General features: G+C 40.9%; 1 protein-coding gene across 4 annotated transcripts in view; it reads right to left on the reverse strand.

Annotated features, from left to right (window-relative positions):
* MYRF (myelin regulatory factor) overlaps positions 1 to 27,437 on the reverse strand; it is a 464,514-nt gene that overhangs the window by 214,526 nt on the left and 222,551 nt on the right. For 2 of the 4 annotated variants that reach the window (XM_086955588.1, XM_086955587.1), the window contains exon 4: positions 26,303 to 26,364. In XM_086955588.1, the coding sequence (XP_086811714.1) occupies positions 26,303 to 26,364 (62 nt within the window). Of the gene's footprint in view, positions 1 to 25,905; positions 26,170 to 26,302; positions 26,365 to 27,437 lie in introns of those variants that run through there. The other 2 variants (XM_086955590.1, XM_086955589.1) reach the window with 2 other exon arrangements.

Here is a 27,437-nt window from a genome sequence, read left to right on the forward strand (position 1 = left end):
TTTATTATAAAATGTTCTGGATTTCTTTCTTCTCTGCTTGAGTTTTACAAACGGGAGAGTTTGACATATCTCTGCAAATCTCTTGCTCTTACGAAACTCATATTGCACAGCTGAGATGGGGGCATCACAAAAATCAATGAACTGTGGGGGCATGAACCAGTAAGAAAAATGTATATTTAGATATGTGTACTGCATTAAACAGACTGGAACATTTGATTGTTGATTGTTTTTTTGTTCCTTACCATATTAATGCCAATAAAAAGTTTAGTAAAACAAAAACAAAATCTATGAACTGAGCCTTCTTCCAACATTTTCAACGCTTCAATTGGGCAAGCAGATGTTAGCTCTTGTGGCGACCAAGAGTAAATACGATGAAGGCATGAGGCATCTCTTTTCAGGAAAATGACTACTGCAGCTATGAGACACTTTTGTACAACACAGGCCCATTTCTATTTCTATTCCAGGATAGCTGGCACAACTAGCAGGCACACACCAATTCCAACTCTCTTACGTAGCCACTCAATAGTTTGCCCGACTTGCAACAAAGAATTATTTAGTCGAAATCGAAGGAGATAAGTGACTTCGGACAGTCTTTTGAGCATCCTGTTAGAGATGTTCATTTCCGTCTAAGCCAAGAAATATTTATGGGGCAAATTACAACTTTGGCGGTGCGCGCCGCCACGTCTCAACCCCGTTTCCACACCGCCAAAGTCATGTCAGCACCGCCAACCAGATTACGGGGTTTCACGTGTCCGACAGGTATGTCTTTGGTGATCCCATGGTAGTGATTCTGAAAAAGGGCACCACAATGGGAGCGTCAAAGGCAGTTCCTGTACGGCATGGACTCTGTAGTCCATGCCGTGCAGGAACTGGGGTGCAGGCACACAGGTGAGCACAACGTGTGCTTCCCTGCATGCACCCCATGGCCATGAGGCAACATGGGGCCCTGTAGGCCCCCCCCATTGTTTCCTCTTTGTCACAGTTTTCATGGTGGGCTCACTGCCATTTAAACTGTGGTGGAGGGGAAACTCAAGCATATTGTGGCCTCAAAACCACTGCAACACTGCCAGGGATCTCTGATCTCAGGCGGTTGCGGCGCTCCCATGGCAGTCTGACCGCCCACCGGTGGACCTCCGGTGCAGCAGTGCCGGCACTGCCACCCTGACTACAGAGTTTAATCGGATCGCAATAGTCATAATCAGGCCCTATGTAGGGAAGTGAACTCAAAAAGGAATGCTTATGTGATACAGGCGTCCTTGCTCTTACTCCTACCTGCCACTTCAAGGGAATACATGAATATGAATTAATATTTTAATTATGAAGTGCTTCTGCTGCCCAAGAATCTGGGCTTTCAGGCACCAACAGTAACACCAGTGAGAGCTGGCAAGATCCGTGTGAAACCTAAGTAGCAAAAAGCCAGGTTTTCAGCATTTTGCAAAAGAGTAATATGGAGAAAGCTTGTTTCTGTTCTAGGGCAGCTCATTCTAGTACTCTGCTCCAAGTGTAATGGGTGTATCTGAGAGATGCCAGGCAAATCTCATCACACCAAAGGCTCTATATAAATAAAGCCTCGCGACATGTGGATGTCCTTTTTGATGAGTTTGTGAAACAATTAAACAGGAGACATCTTGGCACCTACATGGCATGTCAGCGGTTAATGGCAAGAGAGTTGAGCAGCAGTGCTTTTGCTAATAACTATAGTTAAAAGAAGACGAGAATATGTCTGAACAACATGAACTTAGTGAGGGCCAATTAAATGGCAGGGTGCAGTAGGAGCTGACTAAGAAGTACCTACAGGTGGGGACGAGAATTACAGTGTGCGAGACTGTAGGCTGTGTTAAAAAAAAAAGAGAGATGGAAATTTAGAGTATGAATATTGGTCTTTTTCTGAGACTCAAGGAGGCAGGAAACATTTTAATGGAGGTAAGAAACCTTAAAGGGGAAATGTGTCCAAAAGAAACCTGAATTGATGAGGAGAGATACAAGAAATAGTAAGAGGAGTAGGAGCTGGATTACTCAACTTGAGTAAGGACCTGATTTAGATCTTTTCGGACGGATTACTCCGTCATAACGGTGATGGATGTCAGAATGCCAAAATATATATCCCATTACAATCTATGGGAGTTATTTTTCAGCGGACGGGATATCCGTCACCCTTGTGACTAAGTAACCCATTCACCAAGATCTAAATCATGCCCTAAAAAACAGTCTGTAGAGAGGGGCAAAAGCAAGGTGTCCTCAGCTTTATGCATAGAGAGTAGGTGCATCCTTTAGAAGAAGAGTTTGCATCTATGACTGATGACAAAGGATGTACTACAGAGTTTGATGAATATTTGTTAGACCTGTAAAGAGATGGCTTGGTAGAGATGAATTCAAAGATTAATTTCATGGTTCTGCTAAAAAGGGAGTTTTAAAGAATCCAACTGGAGAAGATATAGTTAGTCTCACCAAGGATTATGCAGCTGCATAACCCTGAATCATCAAAAATGGACCATGTAGTGGATTACATAAAGACGTGAATCGTGTATAAGTAAATCTTTAGAAATGGCGGTCACAGATGTAATTAAAACTGAGTGTATAAGACCAGTAATTGAAGATAAGGTTTGTACAACACCAAATTTAGATCTAAGAGTCAATTCTTTTTTTATTTAGATTACGAAGCGATCCAAGAAAGAGACCATAGTGTTTATTACAACAGCGACAGACTAAATTACTCATTGTTTGAGCCCCAGTGGCACACATTTTGTTATACGGTTTAGGAAGGAAATCTAAAGTAGTAGAACCTGATGTGTACTCATTAAGAGGATGATACCAGAGGGCAAGTGCCATGCTGGGAGACATGTCGAACAAGTAGGTGAGCATGAGAACAAGGAGCCCTCTTTTTGGCAAAGCTTAGTAAAAAGTATTGGAAAGTATTTCTAAGTTTGCAGCACTTGACAAAGTGCAGAGCTCTACTAAGCATGCATAGGACAGAGGTTTTTGGGACGGGTCAGAACAAGACAACCTTCTGGCCAGGGATATCAGAGGTCCTAACCACAGTCATGGCAGAGGATCATAGGGGAAGAAGCAGCAAGACAAAAGGCAATAGAGGAAGAGGGAAGTTGCCAAGAAGAACGCAAGGCGAGTATGGGGATTGGTAATGGCTCTACCCAACTAACAGTGGGGGTAAAGTGAAGATTTTCTATGAAAACTGGAAAATAATTGCAAAGGATCCATGGACTGTGGATATTGTAAAAGGGTTCACAGTGATTTGTAGAAGAACCCTTTCAGATAGGACAACACCTCGTTTAAAATGTATATATTGAATTTGGGAAAACTGGTGATGACTCAAGTCAGAGAGGTAACGTTTTGGCTTTTCAGTTGGATGCAGACTTGGCATGTCTGAAGTTGTCAGGAAGGAAGATGAAGTTAATAAGGATGGGAATTTGTCATGCTCTGAATAATGGGCTTTGGACAGCTGGTTTGTTAACTTTGAACATTCAGGAGTTTTTCCAGGACCTCTACACTACGGGCCACTTTACAGATGGAAGGTGGATGTTTTAAAGAGCTATTTATGGTATGGTGAAAAAAAAATCCCTTTCAGAGGATACCAAAGAGAGGTATCCTCTGTTGGGTGGAGAAACTCAAGGCCTCGAATGGTTCTGATGTTGGCTAGAGAACCTCGAGGCCTGGAGCAGTACATTGAAAGTGGACTTATTTGCTGGGAGGCTGCGATTCCAAACAGAGTATTACACTTGGAGGGCGGATCTGGAGACATTGGTATCTGGTGTGTTTCAGTAAGCTTCGAAGGTAGTGAAAGTTTATTTATACTATTCCATCATGTATGGTGGTAACGACCGATCTGTTGAAGGTGAGGAGGCAGAGATGTCAGGTAGTACTGATAACACCATTTTTGGTGTCTGAAGCTTAGTTGCTAACTTTGATGGAATTGATCTTAGAGGAGCCTCTGTTAAAGTGGGCATTGAAAGGGCTTTTTGTAGGATAGAAAGGAGAACAGCATTTAGTAATGTTGGTAGTCTGCAAGCTATTTGTAAAGAGGATAACAGAATACCAGAAGGATCCGAAGGTTTTTCAAGTGAGGCTGTGGAGTTATTCAGTGACGCGTGGGATCCAGGAACTAAGAACATACAGGGACATTTTTAACATCTGGGCATTTTGGAGATTAGAAAGTAGTCTGGATCTCGTGGGGGATCATGTAGTTATGGCAGCACATGTTTTGACAATTGTTTAAGAAGGGCCTAAGTTATAGGCTGTGAATTGTTACAGATTTGACATTTCTTTAGGTCATTCTCTTAATGATGAAAGAGCAACCGTCAGATATGATTTGCTTTGTAGAGTTTTGAAAGATATTCAGATAAAGAGACCTCCCATAGTAGATATGAATCCATGTGGGATATTAGTTTGATTTTGAAATATATATTTAGGTTAATAGAGTTAAATTCAAAACTAGCCACCTTGCTTTGTTTGGCTTCAATGAGAAGTGTGTCTGATGTCAAGGTATTAAAGGGTTAAAGGTAACATCTTTTTATACAGAAGGTGTTTGTTTTCAGTACTCTAAAGGAACTAAAAGGTTTGAGGAATGTCCTAAATTTGGATACGAAACATCATGGATGAGTCTGAAGAGGAGGTGTCAGAAGCAAAAGCAAAAACAAGAGTTTAAGTATCCAAAAGAGTTAGAATGTTGGTCTAGAGGGGAATACAAGGGGATTCTAATGCTAGAGTTGCAGGTATTACTGGTCTTTAAAGTTTTGTAAAGGGCTGCAGGAGTGGCATAGTAACATGTTGATGCATAATGCTAACCTCGGAGTCTCATCATTTCAATAGTAGCTATGGAGCACCAGGTAAAGATTACTGAGATGAAGTGTTATGAAGCTTAATTGCAGATAGAATTTGAAACAAACAATTCATATTCAATATAGTGGAAATACATTAAAAAAAACTGCACCCCTCCTATGGTCATCATACTTAATAAAAATCACTGTCCACCAAAAGACATTTCTTTCAATACGAGTATGTCTTTAATAGACATGAAAATGTAACTGTTAAACGAACACTCAACAGTGAAAACTAGACATACTTAGTACTTTCGGTTGCTGAGGTACAAACCCATATCGTTTTTGCTTACCATATTGCTAACATAATAAAATGGCAGCCAAGCCATTGTCTAATTTTCTAGGCCACTTTTAGTTCTGTGTTGTCAACTGCGCAACCCTTCTGGCACACCCAAATATTCAAGAATGACAACTATATTTATCATCAAACACAAAACTCGTTTAGCTTGGTTTTAGCAAGCTGAATTCAGACACCATGTCTCCCAAGTGTTGCATCCTATTTTCTTCATGCTCTTAACATTAACCGCTCTGTGAAAGTTGTATTGTGCTCTGTGTTATGTATTGTCTTCCCATCAAGCAGCGGGCTCAGTGGCACTGTGAAAGTAGATTTACCTCACAAATTGCCTTGATGCTTATATGATTACTATGAAAATGGCAATGCTCATGTATGCCTTAAAGTGACAGTTACATGTTACTAACCATTTGCAATTTTGTATTTGCAATAGTTTTAGGACCACTAAACTATAGTTCTGTTCCGAGTTGTACCCTGCATATTTCAGCTGAAACATGCTAGCAAAGTATATCCTCGTTCTGAAGTTGGCATAAGGAACTATAGATTTCTCAAAGTAGCAGACTCAGTTCTAGTTAGAGGTAACTGTATCTCTCACCCAGGGCCTTCCCAAATTCCTTCCCATGAGAAGGCCCCGCCGCCTTTTCATTAGTAGCTTTATGCGAGTTTCTCTTCTGTCACATGTTCTCACTTACATTCATTCACCGGTATTGAGCACAATTTTATAATTGTAAACGAAAAATATATAGATTTTAGAATTACATGCTGCTACTGATCAAGGGGAAAGCTCGGGTCCATTAAACAGGCAATTGCCTTCCCTACTTTTTTAATGCACACTGGTAATTTTGCATTAAACACTTGTTAGACTTCTATGCACTATCCCAAGTGCTGTGATTTCCTCTAAAGCATCCAAACCACTGGCATTAGCATCAACTGTCACCATGCCCTTAATTCCCGAGCAGCAGCCATTGTGTATGACGGTACAGAGCTCAACGTGACAAGACCAACAGAGCATAACTCTTAAATCCTACACAAGCAGCGCCATGAGACACACATTTTACGGAAGATAGATAAAGCCTTAGCAGAGCATGAAATGATAAGAGTGGGAATTGATAAGTAAACAAGGTGCAATACCAATGTCCTGGGACCAGAGCTCTGGTCATTATTCCATTCCAGTGGTAGATGGACAGAGCTCAAGTCCTCATCAATTCCAAAGCTTTCCTCAAACATTTCGTGGCCATCAAACAAGGAAATACATAGATTTACAGGCTTGCCCCAGCTACTTTGAGCTGGAACAGGATTTAGATTGCACTCCATTAGCTCCTGGTCGGATTCATCAGGAGTGTAGTGTCCTTCTCACCACAAATTCAACATTCTTGAGCTGCATTTACTTCACTACGTTCTAATGCTTACGTCACAGTTTGACGAAGTGTAAACTCACACAACACTACATCTTCCCCTGTTAAATAAATAAATAAATAACATTACAAATATATATATACATTGATAGCTCTTCAATGAGTCTTTGTGGCACTTTGATCACATGTCCCGACATGTCTTCGGAAACTGGGAACAGGCAGTGGAAGTGTCCATGAGCTGTGTTGGTGATGTAGGAGCAGCAGCAGTCAGGGGATCTTCATTTGTCTTTTCAAACCCAGTTTTTATATTGACATCAGTGACTGACGAGCGATGATCCACATGTGGGAAATGGTAGGAATCTTGCGTAATGAACTTCCCAGGACACTAGGCAGTCACCGTGTGTCCTTTGCTGGTAACAAATTGAAATGGTTCAGCATCAAAAGGAGCATCAGACTTTCATTTTCTATGCTAATGAACAAACACTTGATCTCCTCTAGTGAATGTAACGTCTTTTGCATGTCAACCCTTGTGTGCATAGGCCTTCATTTTCTTTTTACAATCCAAATCTTTCTTGCGGATTTCTTCCTTAGTATTTGATTTTCTGTTGGTCGATTGAGGTAACTAGGTCATCATGGCTATCCTGGACATCAAGATTGTAGGGTTTTCACCTGTGGCGGAGTGAGGGGTTGAATGGAAAACTCAAAGAGTCGAATTTAAGACATTTTTATGGTCGAGCTTTACTAGTACAGCGCCCTGGACAGCTTTCTTAAGAGTAGTCATTAAATATTTGACACGGTCATTGGACTGTGGCCAAAGAGGTGTGCTCTTCTGATGCTTTACATTAAGATGACTGAGAAAAACTCTGAATTCTTGACTGTTGAAAGGTGGGCCGTAGTCAGACTTTAAGATCACAGGAACACCACATATCATGCAGATGCTGTCTAATCTCTTGATGACTCTTTCTTGAGTGACAGGTGTCAGACTTTCTATCAATGGAAAATGGGAATATTCATCAATGATCACCATCAGGGGATGTCCTTTGTCAACAAAAATTCTTTCCCATGAATGCGTTGGCAACGGCAACATGTTTGAGGTGTGTTGAGTGGTTTTTGATGACAGGCACTTGCATTGATGGCAGGCCATCAATTCTCTTTCAACTCTCTTGTCGAGATGTGAAAACCAGAACTTGTTAGGTAGCAATAATTCCACAATGTCCTTCATGGGCCACTTTAATTATCTGTTGTTGGAGACTCTGCGGAATGACAGTTCTCAAACCTCTTAGAATAATACCTTCCAGAGTAAGGGACAGTTCATATTTGACATTTTAAACTTCTGGTATTCACTGTCACTGGTAAGAGGTTGAGAGTGCTGGTACCAAGACTGAAGTGTCATAATATCTTTCCGTTTTAGCATGTCACTATCTTGACTCATGGGGGTGGCCATTCGTTTCATCGAAATGACAGGTGGGGTGCTTGATTTCACAGTGAAATTTATGTATACTTCAGCCGTCTTAGTAGGGGTGCCAGGGCACTACAGAGGCACTCGTGAGAAGTAGGCGGCAGGGTTTTGATCTTTCCCTGAACAATGCACGATGGTGTAGCTGTATTCTTGCAATCGCAGACCCCAAATTTCAATGTGAGGAGGCATTTTTGCCTTTGGATTGCCAAAGATGGTCAACAATGCCTGATTATCTGTCACAAACGAAAAGGGCTTCTCTTATAAGAATATGTGGAAATATTCACAAGCCTACGCCACTTATAATGTTTCTTTCTCATGTAAATAAGCACATTCCATTTCGGACAAACTTCGGCTCGCATATGCCACAATACGTCTTTGAGCATTTAGGTGTCTGCCATGCTGTTGGCGCCTAACCCGTTAGGGCTAGTATCAACCACAACCTCAGTATGAAGCTTTGGATCAAAGTTTGCCATTTCAGTAGTTTTCTTAATAGCTTGTTTGATTTTCTGAAGCTTTGCTTGCTTTCATGTTACCAATCAAAAAGCTTTTGTTTTGGCAAGTTTTTCAATGGCGCACTGACAGTGACAAAGTCTTGTATATGTCTTGAACAATAGCTGGCCATGCCACGTAATGAACGTAACATGGAAACATCTTGTGGGGGACTGGCAGTTGACAACGCTTGCGTTTTAGCTGGATCAGGTGACATGACCCCATCAGAAAAGATATGGCCAAAGAATCTTAACTTTGTCTTAAGGAACTATAATTTGTCTGCATTCAAACCTGCATCCGCGAGCAAATGACACACTTTTGTGAGAGCTGTATTGTGCTACTTCTGTGTAGCTCCAAAAACCAAATATGTCAACACTATAATTGAAAGCATTCCTGACAGACTGCTTGATACATTGAATAAGTAGAAAAACAGGAGTATCAACCCATCAACCTATTGGGATTGGGGTCTGAGGAGGTGTATACAAAACAATATCCCAAATGGTATTATTGAGCACGTAAATAAACAATACTTGGTAAGGATATCCATACAGTATTATCCTAAAAAGATCAAGGAGTCAGTTATTTTTTGGTAGTGCTAAAAAGCATCATTTTATGTTTGTCATTCAGAAAAAAGACCTCAATTTGAGGACCCTGATATTTTTTATTTATTACTTGGTCCACGAGCACGACAGATGCTTCTTCGTTTTTACGAACCTAGCTACTACAAGAGAACTAAATTTAAGTTGGTGTACACTGCTTTTAAGGGTTGGCGTATGATTAGCAAAATTATGCAGCTGCGTTGCATCAATTACCATACTCCTTGCGACTCCCCGGCACTGCTACCATCTATATTTTGGGACTATAGAATGCAAATTTGGGGGGAAAAAGGCTTAAAAGCGGTTGGTTCGTTGTTTAAAGACGGTGTAGTGTTATCTTTTCAAGAGCTTAAAGACACCTATGCAATCCAACAGAATGATTTTTTTAAGTATTTACAGTTACGAGACTTTATTTTCAAACATTTAAATTCAATATCTATCCTGCCTAACGGTCTATTGACAATACTTAATAGACCGACACGGATCGGTATTATATATGATTATCTACTCGAATTACATCAGGATGACCTTGCGCTGCAGGAGTCCAAATGGTTGATGAGGCTTGCCACTAGCTCTGTACCCTTACAAGAGTCTATTAATACCGCGGCCGATATTATTCTATCGGCGAATTTACGTTCTCAGCACTACAAAACTGTATTTAATCTTTACCATACTCCTGCAAAAATGGCAAAGTGGGGTAACAGTTATAATGGGAAATGTTTTAGATGCCAAACTAATATGGCTGACATTGTTCATATATTTGCTGATTGTAGTGCGTTAAATCCATTCTTCACATGCATTGTACAATTTCTTTCAAATGTGTTAAAAGTTGATGTCATAATCTCCAAGGAAATGATTATCTTTGGTTTATCTAGTGACTTGGATGTGTTCTTATCGTATCGCAAGTATAGATACTTGCTATTCATGGTGACAGCAGTGGCTCGCCTTTGCATTGCCTCAATGTGGTTGAAGCCGGAAGCTCCAGCTTATGAGATGTGGAGAGCAAAATTTTATAATGTGTTTTACTTGGAGTACAACCTATATTGTACTAAGTCAATTAAGAAAAAGCAAAGGGGGATCAAGGTTTGGCAGGCGATGATTGATCATATGGGGGTTGAGGAATGATGTTTGCATAAATCTAGACCAATGAAGGTCTTCACTGTAGCGTAATATCAACATTGTTTTATATTTGGTAATATTCACTTACTGTACTGTTTTTATTTATCTATATAGTTTCTATTGTTTCCCCCTGTCTTTTGGAAATGTATAACTTCATAACTGTATTATGAATATGAAAAGATATCGGTTTTGAACTGAAACAATAAAAAAATTTAAAAAAAACAGAAAAAAGAAGAACAGATGAATACAGTTAGTCACAGCACTGTGTGAACAGGTAAACAAATAGCAAATATCAGCCTAAGAGTAGTACAAGGTGCACGAGTGACCTGATACATTGAATGACATCTTGAAACAGCTCAGCAGCTGATGACACACCGAAACGTAGTATTTTGTAACAGAACAGACCAATATGTGTAGAAAAGGTTGTAATGTACCTGCAGTTCTCTTTGAGTTTCAACTGATGATATCCTTTATTCAGATCAAGGCGGGAGAATACCTTTGCAGCATTTGTGTTATATTGTCGCAAAGTGCGTACCTAGATGTGCTCTTTTGAATTGCCTTGTCTGCTTGAAGCATATGCACGCAGATGCGTACATCTCCTTCACTGTCCTTTTTGGGTACTACCACTATAAAAGAAACCCATGGAGTTGGACCAGTGGAACGCTCAATAATATCATTTTTGAATAAGGATTCAAGTTCTTTTTCAACAGATTCCTGTAAGTGAAAGGCAATTTGTCTGTGTCTTTGAGCAATAGGACGGGTGTCCTGATTAATGTGTGATTGCACTTTCAGAGTCTTGAATTTACCCATCCCATGAAACAACGAAGGGAACTGACTTACTATTTCCTGATGAGCATTCATGTTATAGTTCATGGATATCAGTCCCCTATTAGAAGACTGTGCTGAATCTGAATAGATAGGCGCTTGACATTGTACCCTGAAGTACATGAATGGGTGCTCGTACTTTGTTTTGTTGTGTTTTGTCGTTGCTACAAATGAACCTTGACTTTTTAGTGGCGTTGATGCAGCCCATGTATAAACTTTTGTATTCGATGATGTAAGTTGGGGCAATGGGGACAGTTCATCATATTTCTCCTCAGGCATAATATTTGTTGACGCACCACTATCGATAATGAAAGGTATTGAACACCCATTGACTTTTAGTGTTATTTTCGGACAATATTTGAATGACTTTGGTGCTTTGTCATGTTTACTTTTTTTTTACCTGGTACGCGCATATTTTTCTGAGGTTAACATCGACATGGCACAACCATCTTCTTCACTTTCACTTGACATTGATACTGAAGATCCGTTTGGCGAAGATTTAGATTCCGATCGACTTTGTTTGGTGTTGATTTGCCTTCTCTGATGTGGTCGCTTGGCCTTGTGGGTGTGCGTAAAATGTCGCTTCTGGAACATTTGAGCGGTCATTTTGTCTTTGAGCCGTGATGCACTTACTTTTTCCTTAGGCTTGCAAACTGTTACAAAATGGTTCTGCAGTAAAAGCAGCAAAAGCATCCAAGAAGGTCTCTTGGGGTACAGAGCCAAAGGGATAATTAGAGTAATATATGAACCCCTAATGAAAAGTGCTGCTCAAACATGAGCCAGACACCAAACATAGCTAAAATGACAGCTATCAGAAAGTTAGGGTGACGTGCTGCAAAAAATAAGCAAAACAGCAAAGGACATTTGAAAGCTCCCGTTTTAAGCACACAGCATACCAAGTAAACAGATGTTGCCACCAGTGACACATTTTGCCTCATCAAATGTCAAATTCTAACATTTGACATAAGCTTTAAACATTAGATTTGTAAAGCACTTTTCAGTATGAGCCAAAAAAGACAAACTATCACCTTTTCACCTTCTTTGGTGATAATTATTTTCTTTAGTGACAGTACGAGCCATAAAAAGACAAACGATCAACATTTCACCTTTTTGGGTGATAATTACTTTACTTTAGTGACAGGTTTATAGGCCTGTTCGCACACTGCATTGTGCAGTACATTTAGTAGTACTACAATAGTACTACTACTATACTACAAAATACTTTTCACTACCCTATGTAGAGGTCCACGCCTCTGCCGCTACAATTTTTTATGTGCGAAGATCTCCACCTGACTGCAGAGATCACTGTCAACATATGTATATGTTGTAGTACTAAACATGTGAGGGACAGGGAGTGGACTATTTATGAATAAATGGAACAGTTAAGAGACGGCTAAGCAGTGGTTTAGGGATGGCCAACCCCCTCAAACAAAAGAGTACGACCATTTCTAGTCACAAACTACACTTTTACAGTTACTACAGGCAAAAAATACCGAAACAGTTGTAAATGCACTCCAGCTCCGAGCAGGAGTATGGCCAGCACCATTCATGAAAAACGACTGGTACTGCAACATTCTCTCATAGAAAATATTGGAGGCAAGGACTTAAAATAAACCCCTAGAAAATAATTTTTAATTAAAGTATAATTTTACTTTTTTTTAAATATACATAAATGGAATTTTGTGTTAAAAAATGAAATATAAATAACCCTTAGATATAAGTTTATTAGAAAATATATTGATTGCCCTTTTTAAAATGTAAACATTAATCTAACTTTATTTTTTAAGTCAATTGATTATGTTAACACTATACATAACTTTAAATAATTTTTATCACTAACTTTAAATAATTTTTAGCATTTAATAAATACGTATGCATTTTACAAGGAGCGATGTGAAATTGAGAGAGGTTGTAGCTAAATGCTTGGAAATGCTTAAAGACTAATAGACCCTCCAAATAATAGACCACCTTGAACCTGAAAATGCATAACAAATCTCATTTGGAAAAAAATGAACTGGGAAAATGAGAAACAATATAGAGAACTGTGGGTAAAAAGATGAAATTGTAATGCATTAAGGATAAATGTATGTAATCTCTGCTTAGACTAGGTGTCATGAACCAGTGACTCTTCCACTAAACAACGCTTTTGTGTTTGGACTTATCCCTATCCTACTCTTTTCCCCCAATATTCACCAAAAAGATAGGAGATCATTTTAATCCACCCACCTCTGTCAACATCCAGAAAGTCTCCCTCCTGGTTGAGGTTTTGATGTCACTTGTAGAATGGGACACTCAAGTGACAAGGCCCGATTATGACGCTATCCACCGAACCACACTAAGCGGAGATTACATACGCCGCAGTCTGTGAATGTGTGGTTGAGGGTCTCCGAGAAAAAAAGTCCTGAGACTCAAGTAGTGAGACTAATGTGGTTCATTCACCCCCTTTCAGATAGAAAACCAGTACCTCTTGGAAGCTGAATGAACCTCTGCTTCTTCTTCCTCCCTCCATTGTTTTGATCTGTACTAAATGTAAATGTAATCTAGTGTTTGAGTGGGACTGGTGTCATGTACCGGTACTTAGATGCTAGTGTATTTTTTTTGTTAAACATAGCACAATAAATACATAAACAGTTTATAATTAGGTTGTTTTTTAAATTTAAATCTTAAGATTTTTTTTATTTTTTCATATATTAAAATTAATTACATTGCTAATTAAAAATTAAGGCAATAATGCACTAGTAAATGGTACATGGTACATTTACAGTAGTAAATGCTGAATAGCCAAAAGTAATATTGCTACTAAAAAGAGTAATAGTAAACTTACAAGTTTAGATTTATTCATGTGTACGTTTACCTTTGTGAATATCCCCCTTACTTTGTGAAATTATTTTAATTTGGGGATATTATAAAGACAGTTGTTTTTGGAAGACACACATGAAAGCAAGAATCATTTTTTTAAAGTTGGTTCAAGAAATAGCTGGGTAAGATCAGATCGCATGTAAAATATACAAACATTAAGCAAAACAACTGGCAGTTTGTAGAAGCAGTAGCACGAGCCATCACACAGGTTTAAATGCCATGGGTTAGGTGTAAGACTTCTTAGAATTACATTTGTTGAATTAACTTTTTGTAGACAGTACTAGAAGAATGGAAATGTACGTCTATGGAAAAGAGAATTATGCATTGTGTTTAAATCCACTGCTCTAAGATGAAACTATCCATATTGGAAGCATATTTGAGTATTGGTCAATAGAAAAGACCGGTGACAGAGTTCTGTTAGTAAAGTAGACTCATACAAAAGTGATTCATATCCAGAAATGTTTTGATGTGAAAGCTATCTGCACAAAATAGTGACCATATATGAAGTTTGTTACCAGAAACAATTACTTTGTGATATATGATCTCCCACCAAAAAAGAATAGTGATCTCCCCAATAAATATAAGGAACATATTTAGGAATTTGGTCTACTCAGGCACACTAGGAAAGGCTTTGACTGTGGAAGCAATTTACTTGATGAAGCAATCAAATCCATTACAAATAATGCAATTCCACCTAATACAGAAAGCAAATCAAACTGTGCAGGCATATTGATATTGATGTATATTTGTAAAGGGCAATGAAGGCCCAAGGGCGTCTTGGCGCAGATGTCTGTAAGGAACTGTACTGTGGTAACAATATTAATGTAAGCTAAAGAGGGACCGCCAGAATTTGAGATGTTTCCTGAAAATGCTCTAATTGGACTGTTATTTCAGATGCCAAGGCAACCGATTTCAAAATAGGCATGCAGAGTGGACAGAACTCTTTCTGCCTCATGAAACCTTGTTCATTTGTGGGACAGTCACTTTTGTGGAAGATGTGGAGCACAGACATCTATTAGGGGTATACCATATAAGTATTTTTTATTTAGATACTCAGGGTCAGTGTCATGGGGAGCTTTGTGCACTGCGCACAATGCTTTAAAGGCCACTCTCTTTTTTACTGGGAGCCAATGAAACTCCATCAGTACCTCAGAAGCAGAATGGAATTTCGGAATTTTCTCAAGGCATTTTGCAGACTCTGTAGTTTGTTTAGGGGCCTTGTTCAATGCCCGAATAAAGGGCATTACAACAGTTCAGTTTTGACAAAACTAGAGAAATGAGGACAGTCTTCTGTAGGTCAAATGGAGTGAAAGGCAAAAAATTTCCTCCGGCCTTTTAGCAGAAAAAACATGATAAGGTAAATTTGTTGATATGATCAATGAATGAGAGTTTGGAGTCAAAAGTTACCCCCAAATTTCTAACCTTGAGTACCTGTGCGAGGACAGGACCCAAGGTTTGTGACCACCAAGAAGTTTTGAAAAACGGGGTGTCCTAACCAAAAAAGAGCACTTCTGTTTTCTCCAAATTTACATTCAAACAATGACTGCTCATCGAGCTGACTTCTGATCTCATGCAGTTGTTGAAGTGGTGTGCCACTTCTTCCACATTACTTGTGATCAACACTACAATCTGTGTGTCATCAGCGTAAGAGATAGTAGAGAAACCAAATAACTGGATAAGGCTAGGTGAGCAATGTAAATGTTAAAAAGCGTAGGACTTAGTGATGACCCTTCTGGGAAACCATAGGGCAATGAGAAAGTTTTGGCGGTGAACTCTCCAAAAGAGACCGATTGCTCTGTCAGTGAGAAATGAACAAAGGAGATTGTAGGCTAAACCACTGAACCCAATCTTCACAAGGCACTCCTTCAGGATTGAGTGACTCACGGTGTCGAAGGCTGCGGATAGGTCCAAAAGGACCACCGCTTTCATCCGTTGTCCATGATATGTCTTATCTCTTCAGTAGCTGCTACCAATGCTGACTCTGTATTATGGCCTTTCGTAAAATCAAACAGTCCTCCATCCAAAATCTAATTTCGATCTAAATACTCTGCAAGACAAATATTCAAATGCCTCTCGAGGATTTTTGCTGGCATAGGGAGACGCAAGATGAGTTGATAGGTATTTTTCTCGCATAGATTGGGAGAAGATTTTTTGAGCAAGGGGAGAATAGAGGTCTTTTTCCATTTGGTGGGGAAGATGCCTACATTGATGATATTGTTGAGTAGGGTAGTGGGCGGAATGGCTACAGTTCCTGCTCTATTTAGGAGAACTTTCAACTGGCACGGGTCGAAAGCAGCTCCTAATTTAGTGTAAACTATCAGTTCTGTCAGCGGCTCATTGTTTAGGAGTGGAAACTTGCAGAGCTCAGAGATGCTTTGAAATGAGGTGTTCTTCCCTAAAGCTGGGGGACAAGAGGTTCAACTTACATCAAAACCCTGAAAACTGTCACTACTTTGTTCTTTAAAAATTCTGCTAACATATTGCAGACGCAATTTACTGGGAATCAATGAGCTAGCGGTCGATGGGCAAGAGAGCACCTGAACCATTTTAAAAAGCACTCTGGAAGAATTATTAAAAAAATTAATTTTTGCTGTAAAATATCTGGTTTTTCCCCCTATAATCATATTTTGATGTTTCTGGATGATTTATTTGTACCCAGCTCTTTCCTCTATGCAGTAATTGCTTCTCCAAGCTTACCTGTCTTTGACAATCCTGCTTCATTGTGCTTAGTTTGCGAGAGAACCATGGTGCAGTAGGCCGGCTTCTACGATTTTGAACAGATCTAGTTGGGGACAATTTTTGGGTTGTCCCATTGATGCAGCCGAAGTAGCTTGCTATGGCTACACTGGGATCACCAGTAAGGGATGGTTGTGTAGCCTCGAGCATGTCAATTAGTTCTAATCTGTAAATTTTATTCCAAGCTATTACCTTTGTATCCTGCCCTATATTATTGGCTTGAGTATTTGTGGCTGATACGTTTACACTGAAATTGATTACCATGTCATCTGATCAGGTAATTGGGAGAACAGCTTTGTCTAAGGTATGACCTGTTGTGTGAGTAGATGTGTTCACACATTGTTTAAATTCGAAACCACTCATGTTATCTATATGTGATGCAGGTTCTTTGTTGTTATGATCATCCAAATTAAAGTTGAAGTCACCTATTATGGTGTCATTAACATATTGCATGCATGATTCTATGAAGTCGCTTAAGGCGTCTAGGAATTTAGCTTTGGGGCATGGGAGTCTATAGATCAGTAAGCCATAGAACGAAGAATTGTTATTTGATTTGCATTTGAAAGAGAGGGCTTCGCTATTCGTTATTTTGAGAGGGCTCACATACAATCTCAAGATAAGAGTGGTATATTACTGCTAAGCCTCTGCCGCATTTGTCCACCAGGTCTAGTCTGGTAATGAAATAGTCAGATGGTAAAGCTGCAGTCATCTCTGGATCTTAGGAGCCATCTGCCCAAGTTTCCGTTAAAAAAGCTATTTCGGGAGTATATGTGTCTAATGCTGCAGCAGCTCATATTTGTGTTTGAAGGCGGTGCAGGCATTTCAATGTAGAAGTCATGCTGTCCGACGCCATACATATTGAAGGGAATTCTCTCTCCCAGTGATTTTAACCACATGGCTGCTGGGCGTTTCCCCCCCCCTGTGCTGGAAAATGCCATTTTAGTGGCACCATGACGAGCTCAGCTCGTCATCAGCACACGACACCCGTGGGTGATGACGAGCTGAGCTCGTCATCAGCATCGAAAGGGTTAATTTGCAGATGGAGGCAGAATTTTATAGGTAGTTTCCCAAAGGGGATGCCAGGGAAAACGTGGTGTATTTAAAAAAGAAAAATGAAACTTTTCAGCTTCATTTTTTAAGGACAGGCAGTAGTCCCTGGGACCACTGCCTGCTCTTAAAAGGACTCCTTCCCATATGCGAGTAGCTTACCACCTACTTGAAGTAGGTGGTAAACTGCAAGTGTTTTGCGAGCGCAAATACGCTGCAATACAATGGTACATACCATTTGGACTCGCTATTAGGAAGGGACGTCCTTGACATGCCCCTTCCTAATAGCGAGAGGCAACCCCTATTTTGTGAGTCAGTAATTGATTTCCGACTCGCAAAATAGGGTTTGTACATGGAGCAGACGAATTTTGCAGTCGCAAACGGGCCGATTTCCTGTTTGCGACTGCAAAATAACTGTCGAACATCTGGCCCATAGAGCGGTCGGTGCAGAGAAGAATAATAAAGGGGAAAGAGAACTAAAAGCAAAAAAAAGACCCTGAGGAGAGGGAAATCTCAACAGAGATGGAATTTGGAAAGAGAGAACAATTTAGAATCTTGGATACAATTAGGCAGAAAAAGAGAATAGGGATGTGGGGTAAGAAGGGGAGCACATAGTGAGGATTAATACAATGAGCACCAGATTGTCCAGTGACCTCCTGCTCAATTACACAGAAAACCTAATGATACAGTGTTCACCTTGTCAATTATACAATAAACTCTTGTGGGTTCAGTTATTCCACTTTTCAAAGGTGCAATGAGTACTTGCTGACTGTCTCTCCAAAGCCTCAGTAAGCACCTAATGATTCAATGACACCACTCCAACAATTACGTTTTGGGTCATGGGGAACTTGACTTTAACAGCAGGAGCTACAACCACCTTGTTATGTCCTGTACCTCCCCATCAACAGTTCCTACTCCAGTAGTTTGCAACTTTGCACGATACCCAGACTGCTCATGATTCTGTTCTCTTGTACTCCCTTCCAATGCCAGGGAAGAAACATATTTACCTCCTCTGGGACTCAGACTCTGGAGCTTAAAACACCTCACCTCCCGCTAGACCAGGGTTCTCCTAGGTCCGTCCTGGAGGGCCGGATCCTTGCCACATATGTAGCATGTCCCCATTTAGATAAATGTAGTTATCTTAAAAATCTGGCATGGACCTGGCCCTCCAGGGCTGACTTATGAGAACCCTGTGCTAGAACAAAGTTTTGTGTGTCCTGATCTTTACCTTTTACCAAGGCACCTAAACTTCCCAACCCACATCTTCTGCTTGGTCCAGGCTCCTTGGTGTTCTGCTCCTCGGATAATGCTGGCCCAGTCTTGTGAGGTGATTACCTACCTTCCTCTGCAAGCCTGTGAGTTTCCTGTTCCTCGTGTCCTGCTGAGTTATCCTTCTGAGCTTCCTGCCCTTCCACATTTTCAGACCCAGGTTCCTGAGTTTCCTCATCTCCAACACTGTGGGGATCAGGCTCTTCCACTTCCTCCACCTTAAGTTGTGTTTTTCAATTTCCTAGAATCTTGAGTTTCCAACATGTCGCCTACAATGATGTGTAGCTGAGACTGCTCAGACATCTATCTCATCCATCCAGCGGAACACAGGTGCCTGAGCTGCATCTCATTCTGTCAGTCAGTACATTTATTTTGAGTACAACTCAGAAGACATTTACAAAAATATTAGAACCGGATTCATTAAACAAATAACAAATAACATATACATACAAGATAAAAGAAACAGCCATCACCAAGAGTCGCAGGTGCTAAAACTAATGAACTAAGCTGTAAGCACATAACTGGGTGATGCAGAGACCACAGTGCTTGATGTGACTATTTTCACTAACTCCACTGCAGGTTTGATAGAGGAACAAAGAGTATATATGCTAGCGACTAGAGGGTTGAGGCAGAAACAATCCACACTTGCTAATCTATTGTGTGGACAATCACTGCTTGTGTAGGAAACCAAGGAGTACACCCCTCTCTACTCCACAATTGGAAAAAGTTAACATAAAACAGGAGAATGGTTCCACACACAATAATATAATTGAGCTAAATACTGAAACAGAGAGCAGTCTTAATGTGCACACAGAATGATTTCGGATTCCACGATGTATCTTTTTCCAAGAATAGTTCTTTATTGTGTTTTTACAATGATAAAATCCAGTAGCCAACGCGTTTCGTCCCGAAAGGGACTTCTTCAGGGCTACAGAGAAACTTATAAATACATTTTAAAATATGTACATATACATAAGAAAACATCCAAAAACATCTAGTGATATAAAGTGAAACTTAAAACCAGAGGTGGAGTCAGCTATCTCCCCAATTAAGTAGATTATGGCTGTTCATCCTATCTATCATCTCTCGTACTAGTTGTATTTACACTTTAATTTTTATATTTATATTTAGGTGAGACGCAAAAGTATCTACAAAGCACAGGGGTAAGAGAATTCACATAACATACCGCCACAATATGAAAGTGTCTTATTCCATTACAAATTTCGTTAACAATGATTTCTTTCCAATAGATACACAGATATGATGTGTTTCTATCCTATAATGGTAAAATATACATATATGTTTTTGATACGCATTGTAATGCTTTCAATATTGGCTTATCAAAATGTGCATTTAGTTGACTATACAGATTAAATGATGGGATACTAACTGGAAATGAGTTTTATACAATACCAACAACAATATATTATTCATCAATAACTGTGCATTGGATCATCTCAACGTTGTCAGTCTTTACTCTACCAGGTGCCTCACATCAAAAGACATGCATAAAAATGTCTGTTGCGATGTGGTCTGTTTCAACGCTTTGAATCAGAAGCATTAATGAACCGACAGCCTTTTAGTTATCAAGCCGCACCAAGTAAGTTTATCAGGCCTTAACATGTGAATAGATTTGTATGTGGGGTGAACTGTTCGAAACTTTTCTTCTTATTTTTTTAAATACTCTAATACAAATGCATAGCACCCTGCAGATATAATTAACAATTTACTGTAATTTGATGTGTTCAAGCGCAGCTCACAAAACAGATTTTTTTAAATGGGTATTATATATTGTATAAACAGCGGTCTCTAATATGGCCGACTGTTGGTGACCTAGGGATTGGTTATAGTTCTTGAGTCTCACATGCATCATTAGAATGAGATGTTCACGAGCTGCAAACGAAGTATAATTCACCTTGAGGTGCAGGTAGCTCTAACGACACGGTGTCGCACAAAATTCTCCTTGACCGTCTGAAGGCAGTGGGAGTAAAAGAGACCGCCCTTGCGTGGCTTAAAAGCTTTCTTACAGACAGACAGCAAGGGGTCAAACTGGGCTCCCATAAATCTGTCTGCAGGAAGCTTACCAAGGGTGTACCACAGGGCTCATGTCTGAGCCCCACGTTATTCAACGTATATGTGGCCCCTTTGGCAGAGATTATTAGATCATATGGGTTCTTTCCAATCTCTTACGCTGATGACACTCAGCTGTTGTTCCCCTTTCAGACCATAACACCTGCAGTCTTGAAATCCTTCCAAGATGGAATGAGAGCGGTGGCGAGTTGGATGGCCCGGAACTTCCTCCAATGCAATGTGTCCAAGACGGAGGTCATGTTGTTTGGAGGGGCCACCAGGCTCTGGTCGCCAGATTGGTGACCACTCGAGCTAGGACCTGTCCCAGTGCCCAAACTAACCATTAAAAATCTGGGAGTGCGCCTGGACCAAGCCCTGATCATGAAAGATCATGTCAGTCAGGTTACGGGTACATGCTTCCGTACAATAGGTCTTCTACGGCGTATCTTCCCTTTCCTACCCAACACCCATAGGAAGACACTGGTACAGGCATTAGTTCTTGGACGAGTGGACTATTGTAATAGTCTACTCACCTCCGCCAACCAGGAACAACTACATAAACTGCAGGTAGTGCAGAATACTGCAGCAAGACTCATCCTGAATGCCCCTCCCCGCACCCCCTCTCGTCCCCTTCTCTCCCACCTTCATTGGCTCCCGGTGCAACAACGAATAGACTTCAAAATCTGCTGTATCATGCACAAGTGCATATATGGGTCAGGTCCCAAATACTTAAAAGAGATCTTTCTTCCCTATTCTCCTGGACGTGCTCTGCGCTCCAGCAACACTATGCTGCTGCAAGTACCCAAAGTTACTAAAGCCAGGCAGGGGGGGCGTGCACCCTCCTTCAAAGGCCCCATGCTGTGGAACTCTCTTCCACCTCAATTGAGGCTGATCACTAACCTCTTTTCCTTCAGGAAAAAACTAAAGACTCACTTGTTCGCACAATAATAATCCGGCCATTCTCTTTATTTCACCATCACTACAATTTGGCCCTCTCTTGCAGAAGCCACGCGCGGAGATACCCCTTCGGGGCTGATTCAGGCGCGCTACAAGACCATAAATAAATAAATAAAAATAAATAAGTACTCATCTCAATGTCAAATACAAATGTGACATTTCATTACATGGCACTGATATATAGTTAAAATACTCATTATTTTTCTACTATAAAAATGTTTTGGATTATACTGCGCTAGCTAATACACGGTCCAAAATTGTAACCCAAGTTTTGTGAAACTCTGGGGTGATTCAATAATTAAAATACCGAAGGAAACTGTTGGGTTTTATCAGAATGTGGCACTGTTTGCCCCCCCATAACTAGAGCGTGTACTGCATCTAATGTGCTCTATATGGCTACTAAAACAATATGTAGTGAGTAGTAACTTCTTTTATTTATTTGTTCGGACTGAACCACCATTAGTGTCAATCTAGATTAAAGGGACAGAAACATTATAGTAACGCTAACTGATAATAAAATCGTAATGGCGCTGATTTCAGAATATACAATAATAACATTGTAATGTTGTTGGCATTAGAATATGACCTTTCTTCTATTGTTCAACCTGATATGTAATGCTATATCTTTTAATATAATTCAATGCTAGCAATATAAAACCTGCTGTCCTGTTTTGAATACAGGATGAAGCACAGAAAGTCTGTAATTTTAAAGTTACATTTCTGCTTGTAACAAAAAAATAAGAAACAATGGTAAAAACGCTATGTTAGAGAATGTCATATCTAAAAAGTTTATGATACTTATTTGATGTAAAGTCTTCCTTAGTTGTTTTCCTACTCACCTTACTGACACTACTTCTAAAGATGATCCAATCCACAGTTATTGATGAATAATATATTGTTGTTGACATTGTATAAAACTCATCTCCAGTTAGTATCCTGCCATTAAATCTGTATAGTTAACTAAATGTACATTTTGATAAGCCAATATTGAAAGCTTTGCAATGCGTAGAAAAAACATATATGTATATTTTACCATTATAGGGTAGAAAGACATCATTTCTGTGTATCTATTGGAAAGAAATCATTGTTAACGAAATTTGTAATGGAATAGGATGCTTTCATATTGTGGAGGTATGTTATGTGAATTCATTTACTCCTGTGCTTTGTAGATACTTTTGCGTCTCACCTAAATATAAAAATAAAAGTGTAAATACAACTAGTATGAGAGAAGATAGGATGAACAGCCATAATCCACTTAATTGGGGAGATAGCTGACTCCGCCTCTGGTTTTAAATTTCACTTTATATCGATAGCTGTTTTTGTGCGTCTGCTTATGTATATGTACATATTTTAAACTGTATTTATATGTTTCTCTGTAGCCCTGAAGAAGGCTGCTGGACTTTATCATTGTAAAAACACAATAAAGAACTATTCTTGGAAAATGATACATCATGGAATCCGAAAGCCTTCTGTGTGCATATTAAGACTGCTCTCTGTTTCTGTATTTAGCTCAATTATATTATTGTGTGCGGAACCATTTTCATTGCCTTCAACCCAGTTTAAACATTTATAACAGTATTTGTTTGCCATCTTCGTGCACCCCATATAAAAGTAGAATAGCTAAATGGTTGAGCACCAACTCTAAGTTTAAAGTACAGATTCTTGGCTAACACTGAAACAGCATCATCCAGGTATTGCTGAAATACAGGCATGGTGTTGTGGGGTAAGAATTCCTTGGTCAGGTGTGTGTAGTTTTTAAAAACTGTTTTTCCTGTGGCCAAAGTCTATATGCAGTCTTGACCTCTGCGGCTGTATCAAGGGGTAAACAAATTAGGGGACACCCAATGAAATGGTAGACCAATTAGTCACGTGTATCTGGTACATACATAAACCAGCCGAGCGATTCACTGGCAGTGAAGCCCAGAACATCCCAAACAGCTTCCCTAAAATGGCTAAGCTTGGGTGTGATCCATGATGTAATCCGGAGGTTCTTAAACTTTTTAAATCTGTGGACCCCCCCTGAATCATTAGAGGCATCCAGGGACCCTCAATGAGTCATTATTGGATACGAGCGACCCCAGGCTAAGCACATTTTTATGACTGAATCTCAAAACAATACACAAAAATACAGCAATCCACCCATGTCCTATATTCTGTTTGCTGTACTTGCGTTGTTCCAACGAATCAAGATAAGAAAACCAACCTAATTTTTAACCTCCAATTTCAAATTCCTTCACGTTTTCAGATCATTTGAAAATGTTCAATTGTACTTTATTTATCTATACTTTATTAATCTTAACATCGGTTAATTTTCTAAACAGTGGCCCATCCTCTCAGTAGGTTTCGCGAACCACTACTCTAATGCAGTACAATAATAGCTGAAGCTTAGGGGGTGAAGCAGTATCTTAAATTCTAATGTCAGGGTGTATAGGAATTGCAGCAACTCCTGGGGAAAGTTTCAATAACCTTGCAAAACAAAAAACCTCTTTCACAGATTGTACCCAGCTCTTGACCATTCTACTCTTCGCTTCCAGCTGGGCTCAGGATCCTGAGCTTTCAAACCACCCATCAGCACCAGAGCTTACTTTTACTGACAAGGCCACGTTCTTTCTGTGTATCTTACACCTCACAACCCAAACCCAAGCACCTGAGCTTCTTAGTGGCTGAGACACATGCCCCCCCAGATTTCATTCTCTACCATTCGCTGGACCATCCCCCTGCTCCAGAGCAGGGGGATGTGAGGGATGGTCCCTCACACCCTCTTGTGTCCAGGCACCCATAGGTGCCCATTCTCTTGAGCATCCTATCCTTTTCACCCATTGATGCCCAAGCTTGGAGGCCTCATATTGAGCGATGCCAGGTGTTCGGCTTCCTGTCTCTCACACCCCGTGATGGAGAGCAAGGCAAGCCTGTTCCCCTCAAAGCTAGTAATACCCAGGCTCCTACCACTAACGCCAAATGACGACAAGTCTCCCAAACCTCCTTCCACTCACTCACCACAAAGACCAGTCTCCCAAGCTCCCGACCCCTCGCACCCAGAGAGGCCCAGGCTCTAAAGCTTCCAAATTATTACCACCCTTCAATGGCATTGGCCAAAACTCCGAGCTCCATGCACTCACTTCCTGCATATGCAGGACGTGAACCTAATCTCGGCCTGAGTCCTGCCCTTTATTCGGAAATGAAGAATGGAAAGTCCAAAATGGATGGCCCCAGAATCCTGACAACCGCAAAATTCATTAGTTCTTGGCCCCCTGCCCCAAGCTCTTACCCCTCCCTTCCTTGACTGCACCCGTTTAATCTGGTTCCAACCCCATCATGCCCTGAAGCAGAAGCCGGCAGTGTGCCTCAACGTGGTCAGTGGGTTTTAGAGCTAGGCCCCAACTATGAGCAGGCCAGACGGGTGAATTATCTACCCACTTGGTCAATATGATACTGGGTGGTAGGGTATTTAGCAGCTGAGATAAATACCTTATATTAAAAGCCACATCTGGAAATGATTAATTACATGCAAAAATAGATTCTTACTACCCCTATTTCCACCTACATAGGATGTTGCCCATGTTCTCCTGATAAAGTAAAGCACAAACACGTGAAGAAATTTAGCAGCGGGAAAATACCGGGGTGCTTTGATGTCTGCATTACTTATAACCACGATGCCTGCACAAACAGGATCGTCCTGGCAATATTTATGAGCATTGCGATACGTTTTACAACAATGGTTTTGGGAGCAACACTGACACTGTTGTTTAGGTACAAAAGGAGAAAAGCTTATATTACTGGGGGTCCAGGGGGAAGATATTTCGGGTTCGCTGATGAAGATTTTGAAAACCAACAATTCCAAAAGTGTTAATTTGTATTCATATGAATTAAAACAGTCTCATCGACAAATTCCTATGCGCGGGTCATTAAGTAACGAGGACATAGTCAAGAACATACTGAAAGCAAACACGTGCAAAGTAACCGCACCTGATCACCTCCCTTCCCTTCCTGGGCGACTTACCACCTCTGTGCCTGCTTCAGTCGCGCGCCGTACCTCCCCGGGGCCCCCTGTCGGCCGGCCTGCACCACTGAAGGCCACTCCGGGGGTCCTCCATTCCAGCTCAACAACGCACCCAGACCTCCTCTCATCGGGAGAGTCGACGGCACCTCCTTGCTGAAGCGAAGCCTCGCGTGCGCCTCACCCCGCGGCCTGACTTGGGTTCGCCCCCGCCTCTCCCTCGCAGGCCCCGGAGTGCGAACAATAGTTGAGAGCCAGACCGTGTTTACCAACTGATAAAATGCACACGTATTTCTTACCTGTTTCTTTTTCCCTCCGCCGCCCCAGTCCGATAACATTCTCCAGAGCCACCCACTTCTGCTTGGAAAACAGGGAGGGCGGGGAAACATGCTTCGCTTACCGTTCATCTGAGGAGGGGAGTAGGCTTCGGATCCGGAGTCCGGGGGAGAGTCTGGTAAAGTGCTGAGGGGAAAGACCGGAGGAAAACGAAATATCATTACAGAAACCTTGGATATAAGGGCAGACGCCGGCCACAATCAGACTGAACATTTCCAAGTCTCTACGCTACATGGAGCAGGCCCGTCAGAGAGGGATGGGGGTGCGCAGGGAGGCCATGGTTTCATACATGTCAAACGACCCGATGCCGGCGGGATCCTCCCGACAATTGAAGCAAAACTGCCTTTATTTTAGCATTTCCCGATTGAAATTTCCTCTGCTTCACTACAAATCAGTGGAGAAAATCCTTTCCCTGATTCATGTTTAACCCCCCCCCCCATTCCTATTCTAAAATGTTGGCATGTATGATAATACCGCATAACCCGCGTTTTTGAGGGCACCGCCCTTTTGCTACATACATGTATTGATTTTTTTAACTGCCTTATTTATTATCGACGAGTTAGCTAACATGCCTAAGACCACTTAATGCACCAGGTTCTCGATATGCGTTTAATTTAACTTTCCCTGCCCAACATTTTTTATAACTTTGAAGCAGCTCTTCGGTCTATGGGACCTGCTTTAGTTGGTTGTCTCAATCCCCTCAAAAGCTTTTGGCGTGGTTGACATGGACTCTCACCACCATTATACTCACTACTATGGCTTCCACATTTTTAAACAATTTGCCTCAAATCTTCTGAACTTGACATGGTCGCTGCTGTCGGCCGCTCTGTAAAGATGTACATGGGACACCTGCACAATGTGCCAAGAAGCTGCTACACTGCCCCAGCCCTGCCTAACAACATCTACCCACCTAGCGCTGCCCTACTCTGGAAATGGCCCACTCCATAGGTGCTCCAACCATCACGGCCACACTCTGGCTCTGTCCCAACCCATAAAGAAAAGTGTCTATCACTCAAGTTCCAAGTACACTCATCCGCACAGCACTGGCCTACTCCCGCTTTATCACACCCAACACTTCTTCTCTCCAGTGCTACTCCACTCTGGACTGGTCCACTCTGATCCTCTTCTAGTTATCACTTATCCCACACTTAACCCCTCCTGTAAACAGTAGCCAGGACTATTGAAACTGTGCAGCTGCA

The sequence above is a fragment of the Lissotriton vulgaris genome, chromosome 2_1 (genome assembly GCF_964263255.1).
Source record: "Lissotriton vulgaris chromosome 2_1, aLisVul1.2, whole genome shotgun sequence".
In the NCBI taxonomy this organism is placed as follows: domain Eukaryota; kingdom Metazoa; phylum Chordata; class Amphibia; order Caudata; family Salamandridae; genus Lissotriton; species Lissotriton vulgaris.